Genomic DNA, 17,497 nt, shown 5'->3' on the forward strand with positions numbered 1-17,497 from the left:
CTGTCCCGCCGAGCACTTTGGGTATTTTTTCTTAAGCAGTCTTTTGCATCAAATTTGTTTTACTGTGCATTCAGTATCCGTTTTTGGATGAATAAGTTAGCAGTTATGTTGGAAATCATAAGTATAAAGATAAAAATATCTGTTTAGTCTTTAGACTCAAATTTCACTGTACCTTAATTGGTACATGGGACAATAAACTGACCTTGAAACCTTGACTTTAGAGAAACAGCTTGGAAACAGGCCCTTCAGCCCACCGAGTCCATGCCGATCAGCTATCACCCTGTGCACTAGCACTATCCTGTACACTATGGAAAATTTACAATTTTACCAAAGCCAATTAACCTACACATCTTTGGAGTGTGGGAGGAAGCCGGAGCACCCGTTGAAAACCCACAGTCACAGGGAGAACGTTCAAACTCCGTACAGAGAGCACCAGTCTAGTCAGGGTTGAACCCGGGTCTCTGACGCTGTAAGGCAGCAAGTCTACCGCTGCGCCACCATATTGCCATATCTGTTCCTGTGCCCTACGTTTGCATGTTCTATGATGCAGGTGTCTCTTGCTGCCAAACTAATACTTCATCAAGAAATCACAAGAGTTTAAAATAAACCGGTTTATCATTTTTAATACTGTTTAATCATCTAATACAGGATTTTGTGATTCACTGAAAAATTAATCACACCAAGTTTAAAAACATGATACATTTACAATTAAAATAGTTATGGAATGAAGTGAAATCTCTAAATTCAAATGTCCCATTTAGAGTGTATAATGTAAAGTATACAATACATCAAGAGAAATATTGATAAATCAGAAGTGTTTGCACATTCTTTTATTTTGTTATTTCGTACTTCAAGAGATGAGTGGTGTGGCGTTGAGGGAGATAGTGTTCACAGACGACATTGACTCCTTAAGTAGCTGCTTTCATTTAATTCACAGAACTTTAAAACACACAGAGAGAATGTACGTCACGTATTGCGCAAAGTAACTGCTTTATTTTGCAGCCTCAAGTATTGTTATTATCACTGTGGTACACCAACTATTCTATTCTCTTCACTGCATTTTGAATTTGTGGCCAAGAAATTAATTGCATTTAGAGTTCAGATACATCATGGAAACGGTCCACATTGACCATCGATCACCCGTTCACACTGGTTCTATGTTATCCCACTTTCTCATCCACTCCCTGCACACTGGGGCAATTTACAGAGGGCCAATTAAGCTACAAACCCGCATGTCTTTGGGATGTGGGAGGAAACCGGAGCACCTGGAGGAAACCCATGCAGTTACAGAGAGAACATGCAAACTCCACACAGAGCTCAGGATTGAGCCCGGGTTTCTGGTGCTGTAAGGCAGCAGCTCTACCCGCTGCGACACTCTGCTGCCCATTACTCTCCAGCGTGTTTAAATGACTACCGACCGGTGGCCCTCACCTCGGTTGTCATGAAATGCTTTGAGAGGCTAGTCAAGAAGCACATCTGCGTCCTCCTTCCTCGCAACATGGACCCACTACAGTTCGCATACCGTCCGAACAGGTCCACGGATGATGCGGTCTCCCAGGTTCTACACACCGCTCTCTCTCATCTGGACAGCCAGGGGGGCTATGTGAGGATGCTGTTCATTGACTATAGTTCAGCATTCAACACAATAGTCCCCAGCAGACTGGTTGAGAAGCTGCTGGAACTGGGGCTTAGCACCCCTCTGTGTGCCTGGGTCCTGGACTTTCTCACTGCCAGGCCCCAAGTGGTCAGGATGGGGGAACACACATCTAGCTCCCTCACCCTGAACATAGGATCCCCCCAGGGCTGCGTCCTTAGCCCCCTACTGTACTCCCTGTACACACATGACTGGGGCCAGGTTCAGCTCAAACTCCATCATCAAGTTTGCTGATGACACTGTGGTGGTGGGCCGGATCTCCAACAACGATGAGAAGGCCTACCGGGAGGAGGTGGCTGATCTGGCACTCTGGTGTCAGGACAATAGCCTCCTCTTGAATGTCACTAAAACAAAGGAGTTGATTGTGGACTTCAGAAGGGCTAAACATCCAAGGACATACACGCCACTGGAGATAAATGGGTCTATTGTGGATAGGGTGAGCAGTTTTAAATACTTGGGAGTCTGCATCGCAGAGGATCTGACGTGGGCAACGCACATTGCGGCACTGGTGGGTAAGGCTAAGCAGCGCCTTTACCACCTTAGACAACTGAGGAAATTCAGAGTGTCTCTGAGGATCCTTCATTGCTTCTACTCTGGGGCTGTAGAGAGCATCCTGTCCGGCAACATTACAGTCTGGTTTGGGAACAGCTCTGCCCAGGACAGGATGGCCCTGCAGAGAGTAGTGCGTTCGGCAGAACGCACCATGGGAACTACACTCGTCCCCCTGCAGGACCTATACATCAGGAGGTGCAGATCCAGAGCAAGCAAGATCATGAGGGACCCCTGCCACCCCAGTAACGGACTGTTCCAGATGCTACGATCAGGCAAACGCCTCCGCTGTCACGCTGTGAAAACGGAGAGGATGAGACGGAGCTTCTTCCCACAGGCCATCAGGACTGTCAACTTTTATAACCCCAGAGACTAAATTTTTGTCAACACTAATAGTAACTTATTAACTTTATTTATATGCTGTAACTGTAATTCTTTTTGTGCACAACCCGCAGGCATTGCCACTTTCATTTCACTGCACATCGTGTATGTGTATGTGACAAATAAATTTGACTTGACTTGACTTGAGCAACATGTTTCAGCTGAGACACGATTAATTAAACAGCCAATCCCGGTCAACTACAAACTTTGCTGCTTTGCTCCCTATCCTACACTAGGGACAATTTGCAATTTTACCGAAGCCAATTAACCTACAGACCAGTACCTCTTTGGTATATGGGAGAAAACCCACATGGTCACAGGGAGAGTGTACAAACTCCATAAAGAGCACTCATAGTGAGGATCAAACCCGGGTCTCTGGCACTGTAAGGCAGCAACTCTACCACTGCATCACCGGAACACCCCTCTGTGAACAGCTTTTGCTGAAGAGGCCTGAAATGTGAAGTCAGAGGAAGGGATACATGTGAAATGGAATAAAAGTGGGGGAGGGAAAGGGTTGTAAGACATAGGAGCAGAATTAGGTCATTCAACCTATCCAGTCTGCTCTGGCATTCAATCTCAGCCGACTTATCTTTTCCACTCAACCCCATTTACCTGTCTTCTCCCCATAACCTTTGACACCTCAAGAACCTGTCAATCACCGCTTTAAAAATACCCAATGACTTGACCTCCACAGCCGTCTGTGGCAATAAATTCCACAGATTCACCCCCCGCTGGCTAAATAAATTCCTACTCATCTCCATTCTAAAGTTATGTTGTTGGTTAGTTACCTGAAAGGACGTACATTTAGAAAGGAGGTGAGGTGGAATCTCTTTAGCCAGAGGGCAGTGAATCTGTGGAATTCAGTGCCGCAGACAGCTGTGGAGGCCGTCATTGGGCATTTTTAAAGCAGAGATTGACAGATTCTTGATTAGTAAGGGTGTCAAAGTTATGGGGAAGAAGGCATGAGAGTGGGGTTGAGCAGCAAGGATAGATCAGCCATGATTGAATGGCGGAGTGGACTCGATGGGCCAAATGGGCTAACTTTTGCCCCTATGACTTATGAGCATAACATTTGATCATTCAATGTAGAAAACATTGGGTTGTACACATCGGCTTGTTGGTGGTCCTTACGTGGACGCACTATGCCACTCCACCAGGGAATCGTTCAAAAGACGAGCTAATAAAGACTATCCAAGGGAACTTCTACAATCAATGTTAGCACAACACACAACATTGTTTTAATGCACAGAAAGAAAAAGTAGAAATAATTTCTTGGCCAGTAAATTCTAAACAGTTCCACACAACAAATTAAATCACATTATTAATGTTGCATCCAGATGTGGTGTACCTGTGTCATGATCTTAAAAATCAATCCAGAATGGATTTAGGGATGGATTAAAACTAGAAAATATATTAATTAATTTTAAATAACTATAATTCTTTGAAAACCTATATCTATGTTGTATTTTTCTGGATAAAGCTTTTGAATATTGCATAATACAATCTTACAGAATATGAAAAGCATCTAGCAAGATGGTAGGTTTTGAATAGGACGATACCTAAATCACAGACTCATTACTTTGAAATATTAAGACCGAAATATAAACTTGTAAACCAATATAAAGCAACGTGTCATAGAGCAGATACTTTTATCTTTAAAATGCCAAATCACAAACATTGACTTTCAAATTACAGGTAAAAAGTCTAAATGTGATATTAGACCACTACGTTACAACATATGGCAGTCTTTGGATATATTAACTGCAATAGACAATAGACAATAGACAATAGGTGCAGGAGTAGGCCATTCAGCCCTTCGAGCCAGCACCGCCATTCAATGCGATCATGGCTGATCACTCTCAATCAGTACCCCGTTCCTGCCTTCTCCCCATACCCCCTCACTCCGCTATCCTTAAGAGCTCTCTCTTGAAAGCATCCAACGAACTGGCCTCCACTGCCTTCTGAGGCAGAGAATTCCACACCTTCACCACTCTCTGACTGAAAAAGTTCTTCCTCATCTCCGTTCTAAATGGCCTACCCCTTATTCTTAAACTGTGGCCCCTTGTTCTGGACTCCCCCAACATTGGGAACATGTTTCCTGCCTCTAATGTGTCCAATATTCTAATTATCTTATATGGTATATACTAATACTTCTATAGTTCTATAGTTAAAATCTTTGATGCTTTGTTAGTACCTAATGGATAAAACTGTGTAACCAACGCACACCATGACACGCTGGTCTCAATAACAAACCATTACGTTACAAGTCTAGTAGCTTTGGAATTGAATGGAAGAAACTAATTAAAGGTGGCACCGATTTTCAAAGAGCAGTTAAACATGAAATAAATGCAAAATCGATTAAAGACATGTTTCCCTGTCAATATCCTTCCCTGAGTAAGCTTTCTTGTCCATTTTCCATTCATTGCAAGCAGGAGAGCTGAGAATATAAAAAGGGAAAGAAAAATTACATTTGCCGAAGATTGGTTGGACCACACCTGAACTGCATGCAAATACAACTTGCAATGACTTGAAGTGAGATGTTCCATGCAGTCGTTCCGCCACACTCCGCAAATCAAACGCACATCCTTATATTTGCAACTTTTATTTCATTCAAACTAATAAGTTAAGAAAACAGCATGTCAGCAAGCAGTAAAACAAGACCAAAAATCACACCTTTTACACAGGTGCTGTGCAGAGAAAACATCGTCAAAGTTCACTTTCTATTTGAACGGTCTCTGTGTCTGATTTCTCCGAATATTTGAGGTTCAGGTTTGGAGACAAAAATAGATCCGCCATGATTGATTGGCAGAGTAGACTAGATGGGCTGAATGGCCTAATTTTGCTCCATGTTTTATGGTTTTCCTGAGCAAAGAACAAAGTGGAACGCAACCGGTCAGCATCTGTGGAGGGAATACACAGCCGCTGTTTTGGGTCGGGATCTTCAGACTAAATTCCAGCATCTGCAAGTTCCTCGTGTCTACACTCTGCTGTTTCATTGAGAAATCCCTTCAGAGTTTGACAACTTTGAAGAAGTACTCCTCCTCTCCAAGTGAGTCGCTGCCTCACAGCGCCAGAGACCCGGGTTCGATCCAGACCTAGGGTGCTGTCTGTGTGTGTATTTTGTACATACTCCCTGTGACGGCGTGGGTTTTCTGCAGGTGCTCCGGTTTCCTCCCACATCCCAAAGATGTGCAGGTTTGTAGGTTAATTGGCCCTCTGTAAAATGCCCCTAGTGTAGAACAGAATTAATGTAGGGTAGGAGGAGAACTAACGTAGGTGTGATTGCTGGTCGGTGGGCCAATTGGCTGTTTCCGCACTGTATCTCTAAACCGAACTATAACTAAGGGCCCCTACCCAAAACGTCAACTGTCCATTCAGATGCTGCCTGACCCGCTGAATTCCTCCAGCACTTTGTGTTTTGTTCAAGATTCCAGCATCTGCAGTTCCTTGTGTCTCCATTTGATGTTTTCTACCACGCATTGTACCACACAGCTTGTGTAAAACAGTATTAATAGCCAGAGAGTGATCAATAAATCGCTACATGGTTATGGAGTATGAATGGTGAAGAGATCAAAGGGAAGACTGACTTACCTTTTGGGGAGATTAGCTTCTAGAGAGGTAAGGAAGGGGAGCTTATGACGGGAATGGAATGAAAACAGGAGATTAAGAGAGATGCTAATTCTGTCTCAATCAGCACAGCTACAAATAATCAATTAGGTCAATTTTTTCCCCCAAGAATCCGAACAAGAACTAGGAGAACTTTCTTCGGAGGTTTGTACTGGGTAGAGTTTTTTTAATTTGTTTATCATTTGAACTTCCAACAATGTTATATCTTGCACTAAATGTTGTACAAGTCCACCGGCAGCTTTTTCCAAGATTTTCCAGCACCCTTGGTTCCAGAGCCTTTCTGGATTATCCGTTTTGCCAGACCAACATAGGTCATGGCCTCCGAGAGGAGTCCAATGGTATTGGAACGGTCCGCCTAGGCGCCAGAACACCAGCCGCAAAGTCGGCCTCGGCAACCGGCTATGGGAATGGATCCGATGCCTCGGCAACCGGCTATGGGAATGGATCCGATGGCTTTCGCCAGGCCGCAGTTCCAGAGCCCCGGCTGCATGGAGTAAATTCAACCCGCAGATCGGCCACGGAAATCCCCATGTGGTCGGGATTGGCCACCTCACCCGGCCTAGGCACATTTTCAGGGGGGGCTTCTGAGGGGGATTTCAAGGTCACACTCGGAATTTTTTCTGATTAAAGGAGGTGCCAGACCACCAGACCATATTGTCTACGACATAATGTTCTAGTCCTAGAGTGATACAGAGTGGAAACAGGCCCTTCAGCCCAACTTTCCCACACCGACCAACATGCCACTCTATACTAGCTCCACCTGCCTGCATTTGGTCCATATCCCTCTAATCCTGTCCTATCCATGTACCTGTCTAAATGTTTCTTAAACATTGCGATAGTACCTACCTCAACTACCTCTTCCGACAGGTCGTTCCATACACCCCCACCCCCCCCCCCCCCCCCCTCCCCCCAGCCTTTGTGTAAAAAAAGTTATCCCTTAAGTTCCCATTAAATCTTTCTCCCCTCACCTTAAATCTATGTCCTCTGGCTCTCAATTCCCCATACTCTGGGCAAAAGACTGTGCATCTACCCGATCTATTGTTCTCATGACTTTATACACCTCGATAAGATCACCCCTCACCCCCCTGCGCTCCAAGGAATAGAGTCCCTTGTTAGCTAAAGAAATTTTACTGTAACATCAATTTCAGCTCATTATCGAAATAAATTTAAATAAAAGTACCTTTTTGATGGAAAGGATGTGTTCTTATTTTTAGCGTTTTCCGCATTCATGGGGAGAGCTTTCCAGACAGATGTTTTGGCCATTTCATCAGATATGTTAATATCAGAAGGATCATGCCTTAAAAAATTATATTTTTGAAAAATCATTCTACCAAAAATGAATATTTTTTTCTAAATGATTAAACAGCCAGCATTTTGAATGTAAAACAACTACACATTTCAATTCTTGTACCTATTGTAAAGGAAACATTACAAACATACAAGCAAGATTTAGAATGCCTATACTACCGTGCTAATGACAGATTAATCTTCCCCATTGCAAAGAAGTTGCCTCACAGCACCTTTACCAAGGGTGATCAACATACTGCATGTATCCAGCAAAACACAAACAGCTGGAGGAACTCAGCGGGTCAGGCAGTACCCGTGGAGGGAATGGACAGACGACATTTTGGGTCAGGACCCTTCTTCAGGCTGAAGGATCCCGAGTTGAAATGTTGTCCGTTCATTCCCTCCACAGATGCGACCAGACCCGCTGAGTTCCTCCAGCACTTTGTGTTTTGCTCAAGATTCTAGCATCTGCAGTTCCTTGTATCTCCGTCATACACTTATGGAATGTGTAGAAAGGAATTGCAGATGCTGGTTTATACCAAAGATAGACACAAAATGCTGGACTGCCCAGACTGAAGAAGGGTCCCGACCCAAAACATCACCCAACCTTTTTATCCAGAGATGCTGCCTGACCCGTTGAGTTACTCCAGCATTTTGTGTCTAAACACATATCCAAGATTTCTAAGATCACACCAAATACATAGACCCAAGGTGTAGCAACAAAAAGATACAGAAATGGAAATGAGTTAGTTTGGGGCAATTCCTGTCATTTGATCTCTGTTTGACTAATAAAGAGCTGTCCTGATGAATATTGGTGCTAAAACTTCTGCCCACTCAAACTTGGGATCAGAGAGGATCGTAAGCGTCAGGGAGAGACCAGAAGAAGGATCTTGAAGGGCATTAGTTTCCCAAACAATCTAAAGACCAGGGAGAATCCTCAATATTATATGTGGAAAGAAAGAATTGTCTCAGAAAAGCAGCCAACGTAATGAAAGGCTGGCACCATCCCAGTCATCCCTACTTCTCTCTGCTCCCAGCCGGCAGAAGATCCAGAAGCTTGAAAGCCTGCACCACCAGACTCAGGAACAGTTTCTTCCCCGCCGTTATCAGGCTTCCGAACGGTCCTTCCATAAGCAAGAGTGCAGTCCGATTCACCTCTACCCATTGTGGACATTGGACTTTGTCTCTGGAACTGATGCACTACAATGCTGAGAACTACATTCTCCACTCTGTATCTTACATAGAAACATAGAAAATAGGTGCAGGAGTAGGCCATTCGGCCCTTCGAGCATGCACCGCCATTCAATATGATCATGGCTGATCATCCAACTCAGTATCCTGTACCTGCCTTCTCTCCATACCCCCTGATCCCTTTAGCCACAAGGGCCCCATCTAACTCGCTCTTAAATATAGCCAATGATCTGGTCTCAACTACCCTCTGTGGCAGAGAATTCCACAGATTCACCACTCTCTGTGTGAAAAAAAACGTTCTCATCTCAGTCCTAAAAGACTTCCCCCTTATCCTTAAACTGTGACCCTTTGTTCTGGACTTCCCAAACATCGGGAACAATCTTCCTGCATCTAGCCTGTCCAACCCCTTAAGAATTTTGGAGTGAAGGAGAAAGAAGATGGCCGCTGGAAGGATGGTGTCAGTGGCTCCCTCTCCCCGTTCCCCTCCCCCACCCCATTCCCCCCTCCTCCCCCACCCCATTCCCCCTCCTCACCCACCCCACCCCTCTCCACCCCCCCGTCCTCTCCACCACCACCCCCTCCTCTCCGCTCCCCCCTCCTCCTCTCCCCCCCACTGACATTATTTTTTTTTTTTAACAGACAATTTATTTTAAAGAAAAAAGCAATTTCCCCAGGTCACAATGGAAACCCTACGAGGACCCCTTTGCTGTACCTATTGTACTTGAGTTTGACTTGATTGGATTTATGTATACCATTATCTGATCTCTTTGGAACCTGGGAGGAAACCAGAGCACCCGGAGGAAACCCACACGGTCACAGGGAGAACGTGCAAACTCCACACACAGACAGCACCCGGGGTCAAGATTGAACCCGAGTCTCTGGCGCTGTGAGGCAGCAACTCTACTGCTGCACTGCCCCAATTGTGCCTTACTGGATGCAAGGCTGGCCATAACATCTACCCCCTGCCCTGCCCAGTCACCCACCTTCACAACACCCCTTCAACACAACTATGCGTTCTGTACAGACAGCTGCTTTTTCAGTTTCCAGAGGAATGGGCAAAGCACCACAATCGTCTTTCCCCCTCAGTTACAAAACAGCAGTGAATATTTCCTTATAATAAAACTGATTGATACCTTAAAGAAAACCTGTAACATAAATACTACCTGTAGGTTCCTTCCAATGGTAACTGAATTGTTCCTTCCTCTGCTAATGTTAGCATTATTTGTTCTTCCTATGGAATTAAGAAATGTTCTATTCATAAATGGTTATTCACTTCAACAAATAAATTCACACAAGCCTGACCGCATGGCCATTATCTTTCTCTTCTCTTCTCATCCCGAGGTAAGTTCTTTACTCTGCGGTTTGCCTCAGCACCTAAAGTTGATCTTGGTTGAATGTGGCCATCTCTCTGGGTTTAAATGAGGAGGGGGAGAGGAAGTATCATCGGAAAAATGGTGCTTGCTCCAAACTAAAGCACAATAAGGTGAAGACGACACCTTGGAGGTCCCTGTCCTTAAAGATTATTTGTGCCGAGTCCACAAATGATAAAAGGAGAGAGTGTGACCTTACCTGTGGCAAAGGCAATGTTAGCACTTATTTCAAGAGGACTAGAATATAAAAACAGGGATGTAATGCTGAGGTTTTATAAGGCACTGGTCAGACCGCACTTGGTGGACCGTGAGCAGTTTTGGGCCCCATATTTGAGGACAGGTGTGCTGGTGTTGGAGAGGTTCCAGAGGAAGTTTTCAAGAATGATCCTAGGAATGACTAGGTTGACACATGATGAGCATTTGACGGCACTGGGCCTGTACTCGCTGGAGTTTAGAAGGATAAGGGGGGGACCTCTTTAAAACTTGCCGAATAGTGAAAGGCCTGGATAGAGTGGATGTGGAGAGAATGTTTCTACAAGTGTGAGAGTCTGGGACCAGAGGGGATAGCCTCAGAATAAAAGGAAGTACCTTTAGGAAGGAGATGAGGAGGAATTTCTTTAGCCAGAGGGTGGTGAATCTGTGGAATCCACAGATGCCACAGATAGCGGTGGAGGCCAAGTCATTGGGTATTTTTAAGGTGGAGATTGACAGATTTGTGATTAGTAAGGGTGTCAGGGGTTGAGGTGAAGGCAGGAGAATGGGGTTGAGAGGGAAATATAGACCAGCCATGATTGAATGCGGAATAGACTTGATGGGCCAAATGGCCTAATTCTGGTCCCACGATTTATGAACCTGCCCTTGGTCAGAGGTTGCTGGCTGGCACCCATTTAGATTTTTTCAACTTGAATGGGCGACCCAACAACCTCTAAGACACAGCTTGCCCATGGCAGATGCCTGCCTACCAGAGACATAGCAAGCATTACAGTCACTCCTAGCTCAATGACTCAATGGGCCGAATGGCCTAATTCTGCTCCAATAACATGACCTTATCAATACACCAGTTAAAGTCAAAGGCTTTACCTGCAGCAGATGGGAACTTCCGTGTAGGAAGAAATTGCAGATACAGGTTGACACTGAAGATAGGCACAAAATGCTGGAGTAACTCAGCAGAACAGGCAGCATCTCTGGACAGAAGGAATTGGTGACGTTTCGGGTCGAGACCCTTCTTCAGATGACCCTCGACCTCGTGTTCTATGACTATGTTTCTAAGTACTGGAATTAAACAGAGCTATTGCACTGTTCACTTATGATTTAGCTTCACCAGAAATTAAGCTAATGTTTTTCTCCATCTGAGGAAGGGTCGTGACTTGAAATTCACCAATCCATGTTCTCCAAAGATACTGCCTGACCTGCTGAGTTACTGCAGCACTTTGTGTCTATCTTTGGTATAAACCAGCACCTACAGTTCCTTCCTCTTACCTCCTCTGGCAATTCGGCGATGAATTGACGGATTATATGCTTTCTTCCCAAAATGTCCTCTAAAGACATGACACACATCGAACATAACAATCTCAAGGAACTACCCAACACGATCCTTCTCTCCAGAGATGCTGCCTGTCCTGCTAAGTTACTCCAACTTTTTGTGTCTAACTTCAACACTATAGTTCCCTCCCCTCTACGTCAGTATCTCCAGTTCCTTCCTACACATTTTCTCTCCATCTTCAATTATATTGATAATGCTGCTTTTCGTAAACAGATGAGATGTTAGTCATCTGAAAAGATTACCTACGTTCTTTTGCCAACAAACCTTCATGTGGGAGGCTCGGATACTAGCAGAAGACACAAAAAAATTGCGGATCCAACAGCCAGAAGGAAATCTTTAAATAATTTGTAAAAACAATCAAATGCATTGATCTTTAACTGTCCACAATCTCAGGCCGACAACACCAACAACTGATATATAATTTCCAGATCTGACTCCACAAGATTTTCATCAAGTATCAAGTCAAATGCACCCACTCCTTGGAGTTTTGCAAATCAAATAGCGGCAATCTCGCCCATAGAGGCATAGAGTGATACAGTGTGGAAACAAGCCCTTCAGCCCAACTTGCCCATACTGGCCAACATGTCCCAGCTACACTAGTCCCATCTTCCTGCGTTTGGTTCATATCCCTCCCAAACCTGTCCTATCCATCATTTTCTTAAATATTGGGATAGTCCCTGCGTCAAATACCTCCTCTGGCAGCTTGTTCCATACACCCACCACCCTTTGTGTGAAAATGTTACCCCTCAGATTCCATATAAATCTTTTCCCCTTCACCTTAAACCTATGTCCTCTGGTCCTCGTTTCACCTACTCTGGCCAAGAGACTCTGTGCATCTACCCAATCTATTCCTCTCTTAATTTTATACGCCTCTATAAGATCACCACTCTTCCTCCTGTGCTCCAAGGAATAGAGTCCCAGCATACTCGACCTCTCTCTATAGCTCAGACCCTCTAGTCCTGGCAACACCCTCATAAATCTTCTCTGTATCCTTTCCAGCTTGACAACATCTTTCCTATAACATGGTGAAAATAACATCTGAAAATAAAACAAGACGAATATCCGGGATCATTTCCAGCTGGCTGAGACTCTGCCAAAACCTCTTCGACATGCTCCAAACCCAATCCGATCCGCAAATCAAGCTTTGGTGGTGTTGATTTCACTTACTTCTTTCTCTTCATCTTCTAACTTTTTCTTCTTACTCTCAGGCATCAAATCGTCCAGCCAGCTCAACTCTCGTTTGGTGAAGATGAAGTCCATCAGCTTTCGGATGAACACCAGCGCCAGTACCTGTAACGTACGCAGACTTCAACAGAACTGAACAAGTGATTTATTCACAAAATGCTGGAGTAACTCAGCAGGTCAGGCAGCATCTCGGGAGAGAAGGAATGGGTGACGTTTCGGGTCGAGACCCTTCTTCAGACTGATGTCGGGGGTGGGACAAAGGAAGGATATAGGTGGAGACAGGAAGATAGAGGGAGATCTGGGAAGGAGGAGGGGAAGGGAGGGACAGAGGAGCTATCTGAAGTTGGAGAAGTCGACGTTCATACCACCGGGCCGCAAACTGCCCAGGCGAAATATGAGGTGCTGCTCCTCCAATTTCCGGCGGGCCTCACTATGGCACTGGAGGAGGCCCATGACAGAGAGGTCAGACTGGGAATGGGAGGGGGAGTTAAAGTGCTGGGCCACCGGGAGATCAGTTGCGTTAATGCGGACCGAGCGCAGGTGTTCAGCGAAGCGATCGCCGAGCCTGCGCTTGGTTTCGCCGATATAGATAAGTTGACATCTAGAGCAGCGGATGCAATAGATGAGGTTGGAGGAGGTGCAGGTGAACCTCTGTCTCACCTGGAAAGAATGTTTGGGTCCTTTGATGGAGTTGAGGGGGGAGGTAAAGGGACAGGTGTTGCATCTCGTGCGGTTGCAAGTGCCCGGGGTTAGGGTGGTTTGGGTAGGAAGGGACGAGTGGACCAGGGAGTTGCGGAGGGAACGGTCTCTGCGGAACGCAGAGAGGGGAGGGGATGGGAAGATATGGCCAGTGGTGGGGTCCTGTTGTAGGTGACGGAAATGTTGGTGGATAATATGTTGGATCCGCTGGCTGGTGGGGTGGAAGGTGAGAACGAGGGGGATCCTGTCCTTGTTGCGAGTGTGGGGATGGGGAGCAAGAGCGGAGCTGTGGGATGTAGAAGAGACCCTAGTGAGAGCCTCATCTATAATGGAGGAGGGGAAGCCCCGTTTTCTGAAAAACGAGGACATCTCGGAAGCCCTAGTGTGAAACACCTCATCCCGGGCGCAGATGCGGCGTAGACGGAGGAATTGGGAGTAGGGGATAGACTTTTTGCAGGGGACCGGGTGGGAAGAAGTGTAGTCCAGATAGCTGTGCGAGTCGGTGGGCTTGTAATAAATGTCCGTCACTAGTTTTTCTCCTGTGATGGAGATGGTGAGGTCCAGAAACGGGAGGGAGATGTCAGAGATAGTCCAGGTATATTTAAGGGCAGGGTGGAAATTGGAGGTGAAGTGTATAAAGTCAGTGAGTTCTGCATGGGTGCAAGAGGTAGCACCAATGCAGTCGTCGATACTGTTAAACTGATATCCTCTGTCTGCACATCACTCATATCCCTCCATATCCATGTGCTTATCCAAAAGCCTCTTAAAAAGCCACTCTCATATCTACCTCCACCACCAAGGCGTGCAGGATCTCCCGCTAACCTCTTTAACCCCCTTCCCACAATGACCTTTCTGTCCAGGGCCTCCTCTGTTGCCAGCGTGAGGCCACACACAAACTGGAGGAACAGCACCTCATATTATACCTGGGTAGCTGGCAGCCCAATGATATGAACATTGAATTCTCCAATTTTCAGCAACTATCATACAATAGCCACCTTCCCCCTCCCCTTTCTCCCTCAAGATCCAACCCTATGATTTCCCCCCTTTCCTTCCCTTTCTTGCCCAAGAACCTCCCCCTCGTTTCTTCCCCCCCCCCCCCACTCCCCCCGAACCCTGGCTGATCTTGCACCAGTTTCTCCCCTTCCCCCTCCACCGCTGATTACTCCAACACTTTGTGTCCATCTTTGAAAAACGTGATGCTTTGGCCAGAAAAATGTGACAGAGGGCGGCACAGAGTCACAGCGCTGGAGTAGCTGCTTTACAGCGCCAGAGACCCAGGTTCGATCCTGACAATGGGTGTTATTGGTACGATGTTTGTATGTTCACCCTGCGACCACATGGGTTTTCTTCGGGTGCTCCAGTTTCCTCCCACATTCCACAGATAAACAGGATTGTAGGCTAATTGGCTTTGGTAAAATTGTAAATTATTTCTTAGTGTGTAGGATAGTGCTAGTGATCGCTGGTCTAAAGTTTAACGGAACTGGAAATAACCAGCTATTTTTGAAATTCAAATAATATTCTGAGCTCGAGTTTTAAATATTTCCTACATATATTAAAGAAACAAGAACTGTAATTTTTTTTGTGAAAAAACTCCATGACGTCATGCAGCACAAAAATACACCCTTCAGCCCTCTGTCCATTCCAGTCTTTTAGCTTATCCACATTAGGACCTTTATCCTGCTATGACTTCCCTAAGTGGCTGTTAAATTGCCTCCTTAACATTAATTGTGGCTAATTTCACCATCTTCTCTGGCAGCACGTTGCCAATAGCAATCATTTTATTTTTTTAAAAATTACCCCTCAGATTCCCTTATACCTGACAATTTACCTTCTCCCTCATGGAGTTATAAAACCATACAGCATGGGCTCTTTATTCCAACTCATTCATGCTGACCGTCATGTTTTTTCCACAGACGGCACAGTGGCACAGCTGGTAGAGTAGCTGCCTCACAGCGCCAGAGACTCCCGTCAGTTCCTGGCTACGACTGCTGTCTGTGTGGAGTTTGTAGATTCTCCCAGTGACCGCCTGGGTTTCCTTTGGGTGCTCCAGTTTCCTCCCACTTTCCGAAGAGTTGCGGATTGGTAGGTGAATTGGCCCTCTGTAAATTGCCCTCCCCCCCTCATGTGTAGGGAGTGGATGAGAAAGTGGGATAACATAGAACTAGTGTGCACAGATGGTCGGCCCAGAGAGTGCATGCTGAAGGGCTTGTTTCCATGCTGTAAACTAAACTCATCCATGCCACTGCAAGATGCACCTAGTCCCATTTGCCCATGTTTGGCCTATACCCCTCTAAACCATTCCTATTTGCTTTTCAGTTTTAATTCAATATTGTCAAGATAGTGTAAAGTAGAACAGAAGTGTCCGTTTACAAATGACTTCACTGTGAAAATAATTTGTGAGTTGTCTTCACGATGCTTGGTTCTTACCATCATAGGAAAGACTATGGCTGCCCGAGAAGCTTTTATTACCCAGAGGATGATCAGGCAAGATGCCTGGATGACGGTAAAGAGATGGACTTTCCTTAGGGGCACGTGCCGAAGATAGATAAAGTCAGGTTGGTGCTTTGCAGGCATCCCGAAGAGCTTCAACCGATCAAAGAGCTGTTACAAAAAACAAAGATCATAACTTTCTGTAAAGATTGATTTACTACAACTTTAATACAATACTTTAATTCAATGGGGCAGCACGTTGGCACTGCAGTAGATTTGCTGCCTCACAGCATCAGGGACCCGGGTTCGATCCTGACTTGAGTGCTATATGTATGGTTTTTACGTTCTACCTGTGACCACGTAGGTTTTCTCCGGGTGCTCCGGTTTCCTCCCACAGTCCAAAGATGTACAATTTGTAGGTTAATCGGCTTTGGTACAATTGAAATTGTTCCTAGTGTGCAGGATAGTGCTAGTGTATGAGATGATCGCTAGTCAGTACAGACTCAGTGGGCCGAAGGGCCCTTGTCTGCACTGCATCTCTAAACTGAGCAATAGACAAAAGTGGCCAAACCTTTATATCTTCAGAAATATCACTTGTATATCATAACTGCACAAGTAAGTTAGTTTAGCTTAGTTTATTATTGTCAGTGAATTAGTTTATTGTGATTTATTATTGTCAGTGAAAGGCTTTTTGTTGCATGAGTTTCAGTCAAAGAAAAGAATATACATGATTACAAAAGATAGACACAAAATGCTCGAGTAATTCAGCGAGTCAGTCAGCATCTCTGGAGAAAAAGAATAGCTACCGTTTTGGGTCCAAAACATCATTGTTTCTGTTTCTCCAGAGATGCTGTCTGACCCGCTGAGGTACTCCAACACTTTGTCTATCTTCAATATGAACCAGCGTCTGTAGTTCCTTCCTACACATACATGATTACAATCAAGCCGTTCACAGTGTACAGATACAGAATAAAGAGAATAATGTTTAGTGCAAAATAAAGTTCAGTAAAGTCCAATTAAAGATAGTTTGTTGGTCTGCAATTAGGTAGATGGGAGGTCAGCATTGCTCTTCATAGATCTACAATATAAAACTTACAACAGCACTGCACAGGAAAGGGCCCTGCAGCCCACAATATCTGTGACACACACGATGCCAAGACCCTCTCTTATCTGCCTGCACCTCTTCCATAACCATCCATCACTATGTGCCAATTCAAAAGCCTCTTAAAGATCACTATTGTATCTGCCTCCACCATTGTATCTCTACGTGTTGCAGGCACCCATCACTCTGAGTAACAGCACTGTTCGATAGGTTCAGACTCATGGGTCCCGACCTAAAACATCATCTGTACATTCCCTCCACAGATGCTACCTGATCCACTGAGTTCTTCCAGCACTTTGCATTTTGCCTAGATTTCTAGCACCTGCAGTTCCTTGTACTGTATCTCCTCGTGCTCATTGATATGAAGGATTTCCATTCTCAAGGAATAACTCTTCAGCATAACTTTACGAGTACAAAACTTATTTTTAATGAAAGTTGCACAGTTAATAGTTATTGAATTGTTATTTATTAATCTGTGT

The 17,497-nt window shown here is 45.1% G+C and overlaps 1 protein-coding gene across 2 annotated transcripts in view; it reads right to left on the reverse strand.

Moving 5' to 3' along the window:
* Positions 1–613: 613 nt before the first annotated feature.
* The window catches only part of LOC144595911 (sodium-driven chloride bicarbonate exchanger-like), a 122,691-nt gene continuing 105,807 nt past the window's right edge, over positions 614–17,497 (reverse strand). Inside the window, exons 22-27 of one of the 2 annotated variants that reach the window (XM_078403810.1) lie at positions 15,914–16,087; positions 12,770–12,892; positions 9,853–9,920; positions 7,392–7,508; positions 6,176–6,216; positions 614–5,021 (exon numbers count right to left, since the gene is read on the reverse strand). In XM_078403810.1, coding sequence (XP_078259936.1) covers positions 6,195–6,216; positions 7,392–7,508; positions 9,853–9,920; positions 12,770–12,892; positions 15,914–16,087 — 504 coding nt within the window. In that variant the 3' untranslated portion in view covers positions 614–5,021; positions 6,176–6,194. The remainder of the gene's footprint in view (positions 5,022–6,175; positions 6,217–7,391; positions 7,509–9,852; positions 9,921–12,769; positions 12,893–15,913; positions 16,088–17,497) is intronic. The other variant, XM_078403809.1, reaches the window with a different exon arrangement.

This window comes from Rhinoraja longicauda, chromosome 8, assembly GCF_053455715.1.
Source record: "Rhinoraja longicauda isolate Sanriku21f chromosome 8, sRhiLon1.1, whole genome shotgun sequence".
NCBI classification, from domain to species: Eukaryota; Metazoa; Chordata; class Chondrichthyes; order Rajiformes; family Arhynchobatidae; genus Rhinoraja; species Rhinoraja longicauda.